Genomic DNA, 4,662 nt, shown 5'->3' with positions numbered 1-4,662 from the left:
ATTTTAATTCCAGGTTGTAAGGCAACAAAATAGGAAAAATGCCAAGGGGGGTGAATACTTTCGCAAGCCACTGTATATAGTATTAATGAACATTGAGGAATGGGCCCTCTCCCTCCAGTCTCACACTTGTGTTACTTTCAGGAGGGCAGTGTGGGAGGGGGATATGCAAATAATGGCAGAGGGTGCCCCCTATTAGGGCCTGGCAGCCGCCCCGTCAGCTCACAGTGGGCTGTTGTCACCCCGACAGAGAGTCCACCACACCCATAGCTACAGACTGCACCAGGGCCACACCAACAGACAGACTTGCACTTGACTTGGCTTTTCCTAAGTGCTGAAGAACTCTTTCTCTGACAACTTTTTTCCATGTCAGCTTCTCATGTATGGATTTTGGTTACTCAGCATGAAGTCTTTGCTTTAGAACTGAACGTTTTCTAGTTCTGTGAGGTGTTTTTACTGAGATGCTATACATCTGAACTATACATCCTTTTTACATATCTGACGCCTCTGAGGATTAAAGTTGTATGATTTCCCTCAAGCTGACCTTAAAACTTGCCGGTAAGGCAGACCTACTTTTTCTTTAGAAGCTACACTGCCATTGTTTCTGTCAGCAGTTAATTTTATTTTTCGTCTACCTTTCCTTGAGTGGGAGTAACAATGCACATTGTGGTGACATTACATCCAATTCTCCTCCTGTCAGTCACTCTGTCACTGGCTGATGCCAAATCCTACAGACCCCACCAGTCCAACCTCTACAAAGCTGGACCCAATCCTCACCACTTTGTCCATGGGAAGCCCACCAGCAGGCACAAGTGAGTATTCACTCTGACTATACTGGGCAGCTCCCTCTTGGCTCAGTATTAGGTGCATACTGTAGTTGATTATCGGTTGTCCTGGTCAATTTTGTTTCGCCTAGTTTTCTCAAGCCAGTTAGAAATGTTGTGAGTTTGTTTTTAGATATAAAATACAAGTTTAAGAATGTTATCTAATGTATTTTTTTCTGTCATCCTCCCTCTGACAGAAACCACTGTGCCTATGTGGTTGAGAAGACTATGACATTCACCATGCAGAATGGTGTAACACCCATTGTTAAGGCTGAGTACAACAAGTGTGCCTGGGGTCAGAAGTGTTCAACCCTCATGTGAGTGACCGATACTGCATGAGACAACTATTACTAATAGTTCTACAAACAAACTTACTGCCTTTGACATTGCTACTGTTGTTGCTGTTTCTACTACTGCCTACCAAGACCATGGCGACTATGTGTATAACTGCTGTAAAAACAACCACTATTATTGTTTCTGCTGCTATTAACATATGAAAAGGGTATGAAAACAGTACTGTCATTCTTCCTCCTACTATTCACAGGCGTCACCTTACGCAGTTTCTTGAGCAATGTTTTATATTTTGTCGATCAACCCACAGGTACCGTCTGATGTACAAGCCCGTCTATAAAGTTGCCCATAAGACTCTCACTGAGCTGGAATGGCGTTGCTGTCCAGGCTACTCTGGCTATGGCTGCATGGAGGGACCCCCAGCCTACCACCACCCAATTAAGGCAATGCCTCCATTCAAGGGCTCACTGTTCAAGGGCCCACCCGTTAAAGGAACTCCCTGGAGTCAGACCAAGGGCCCTCCTCCCATGAAATCTTACCCAATGCTTGCCAAGGGCCCTCCCATGAAGGGACCTCCTCCTATGAAGTCTTACCCCATGAAAGCAAAAGGTCCTCCTCCCAGCAACGTCAAGTCCTACCCTATGCGTCACTTTGGGCCTCCTATGACCCAGCCTTCCTACCCAGTGTCCTCCTTTGAGCCTCACCCCTCTGTGCCACAGCACCACCGGCAGCCAGACCACCACCAGCCTGGACCAGACCATCACTCAGATCCAGACCACCACGAGCCAGACCAACATCAACCTGAACTAGAACACCATGAGGAACCAGACCACCAGGGGCCAGACCACCACCAGCCTGAATCTGATTTAGAGCCAGACCACCACCACCAGCAGCCTGGACCAGACCAACCTGATCACCCAGACCACACAGATCACTCAGAGCCCGTCACTGAAGAAACAGCTCTCCCTGCTGGCAGCCAAGAAATCGATGGTGAGACGGAGTGTTATTCCAATGCATATTCAGTACTGCTGCTCATCATGAATATTACATGCAGTTTTAATAAGATTTTTACCTTGCTTCCTCTACTGGAAGAGGATATCTATATGTATCTAGAGTGCATAACTGTCCAGAAATTCCATTGATTTTGGCAACATTCTTCAAATACTTTATGCAGACAAATAGTCCTTAACATTATGAATTATCTTACATTTACTCTCTCAATCTCTCTGATGTATGATTGTGTATGTAACACTCTTCTCCCCTCTGTAGGCCAGGCTCTAGACACAGTGGACAGTGAGTCTGCAGAGCGTCTGGATCGGATGGAGGAGGACGTGCAGCGCCTATCCCAGGGTCTGGAGGCTCTTAGGGGGACAGTGAACAGTCTGGAGGACAGCCTGCGTGCCTCACTACGAGAGGACGCCAGCAGGATGCTCTCCGCCCTTCTGTCTGCAGCACCAGGCCCAGTCCCTGCCCCCGCTCTGTCCTCCTCCCCCCACTCCACTGTAGGCTTTGCAGACATCCCTGGAGGGGACCCTGATGCAGAGGGCCTGGATGGGGGCCAGGCGTTCCCAGGGCTGGGCGAGCTGACGGGAAGGGTGGAGGAGATCCGGGCTGAGCTGCAGGCCAAGGCCGCTGAGCTGGAGGAGCTGAGAAGCACGGTTATCAAGCACGACGGCGCACTGAAGAAGATGTCAGGAGGGGCGGCTAGCTTAACAGGGACCCCAGTGAGAGACACCCAGAAGGCCATGGAGGATCTAGTGGATGCCAAGTTGGGCGGGGCCCGGACAGAGATCGTCGATGGGTTTGAGAAGCGCGTGGAGAGTGCTGAGAGCCGCTGTGAAGAGAATGCTGGGGAGGTGAGGCGGCAGTGCCACAGAGAGCAGCAGGACAGGCAGGAGCGGATGGAGCAGGCCCTGGAGGACAGTGCCACGGGACTGAGGAAGGAGCTGGGAGATGTGCAGGCTCAGATTCAGGGACATGACCTGACAGAGGGATGCTGTGGTAGAGTCACTGGCCTGGCTGAGAGGGTGCATATGCTGGAACAGTCAGTGGCAGGCCTCAACCAGTCCCAGGAGCACCTGAGGGTGGAGCTAGGCGGGCACAAGGCCCATGTAGAGGGCATGCTGGAGGGCCGGCTGGGGTATGTGGAGGCCAAGCTCAACCTGACAGGGAGTGGAAAGGTCAGGGGTGGCAGAAGTGGGAGCAGTGGTAGTGGTGGGGTCCAGGGCAGCAGCTCAGAGGGAGAGGTGGGGCCAGGCAGCCTGGAGGTCCGTCTGGAGGGGAAGCTGAAGGCTCTGGAGGGTCGTCTGCTGACGGCTGTGGAGGAGCTGGGGAACATTACAGCCCCTGCCCTGCAAGAGGGCCACACAGTGCCCACGCTGGAGACAGAGCTGGAGTCCCTCAGGAGAAGGCTGGAGCTGGACGTGGACAGAGTGCAGAAACAGCTGCGTGGCTTGGAACTCCTCTGCATCTCCTCCTCTCAGCCCATCCACCAGGGAGACACAGCCACATTGAACACTCACATGGTGGAGGAGGAGGAGAAGAAAGGAGGAGGAGAGGAGAAGGTGAAGGGTCTCCTGGACGTGCAGGCTGAACGTCTGAACAGCGTTAATCTCACCCTGCAGAGCCTCCTGACCAGACTGTCCCAGAGGGAAGACCACCAGGAGGGAGAGGGGAGCTCAGTCCAGGGTGAAATCATGCTGCTTAAGTTCAACGTCCGCTCCTTGAAACGCATCTTGAAGGGCCTGAAGGACTCGGTAGTGTCTGTGGTCCGGGATGTGGGGCATGCCAACACCACCTGGCAGGAGCGGGAGGAGCGCCTGGCCCAGCAGGTGAAGGGCGTGGTGCAGCTGGTGGGGCGCCAGGCCTCCATGCTGGGGGCGGGAGAGAGGAGGCTGACCCGGCTAAAAGGAGAGCTCCAGGAGCTGAGGAGGCGGCTGGCCGGGGAGGTGCAGGGCTGCCGCTCCACCGCGCTAGGAGTCCAGAAGGAGGTGGTGGAAGTGGGGGGCCGCTTGGCCAGCATGGAGGGCCAGTGTATAGGCTTCAGTCACCTGGCTGAGGATCTGGAGAGGATCAGGGCGGAGCTGGAGAGGCAGTCAGATGTGTACCTGTCCCAGGTCAACAGCACCCTCACTAATCACGCTCACCAGCTGTCTGAGCTAAGACAGGAACTCAGGAACTGCACGTGGAAGGCAGAGCCCACCCAACAGAGCCTATACCTCGTAGAGCAAGAACAGTTAAGAGGAGACCAGTAACATGTCATGAAACCATTTACTGTAAGAGGGAGGCCAGTGTTCTGTACTGAGTGATAATGGACCATTATCTTGAGCCCCTGAGACAAGGGCTGGTGGTGGTATAAACAAAAGGGCAATGTTTTAACCCACTGGTGCTCCATAGAGAATTTCTAATTGTGTTGAGTTTTGTTTAGCAAAATGTTTACATTTTTTAATTTTTTATTGCTGTTCTTTAGTAGGCCTTTCATTGTACAAGTATCCAAGATACTACGTTTTTATTTTGTATGATTATTGTCTTTTGTATTTTACATTTTTAT

The 4,662-nt window shown here is 52.1% G+C and overlaps 1 protein-coding gene across 1 annotated transcript; it reads left to right on the top strand.

Moving 5' to 3' along the window:
• Positions 1 to 654: 654 nt before the first annotated feature.
• On the top strand, positions 655 to 4,366 carry LOC311150036 (EMILIN-3-like; the record flags this gene model as incomplete). Its single annotated transcript, XM_084187280.1, has 4 exons — positions 655 to 809; positions 1,019 to 1,138; positions 1,423 to 2,102; positions 2,382 to 4,366. The coding sequence occupies 4 exons, from the start codon at positions 655 to 657 to the stop codon at positions 4,364 to 4,366; spliced, it is 2,940 nt and encodes a 979-aa protein (XP_084043406.1).
• Between the last annotated feature and the right edge of the window lie 296 nt (positions 4,367 to 4,662).

This window comes from Coregonus lavaretus (assembly GCF_964263955.1).
Source record: "Coregonus lavaretus genome assembly, chromosome: 22".
Classification (NCBI taxonomy): domain Eukaryota; kingdom Metazoa; phylum Chordata; class Actinopteri; order Salmoniformes; family Salmonidae; genus Coregonus; species Coregonus lavaretus.
This window is presented reverse-complemented; position numbering and strand designations above follow the sequence as displayed.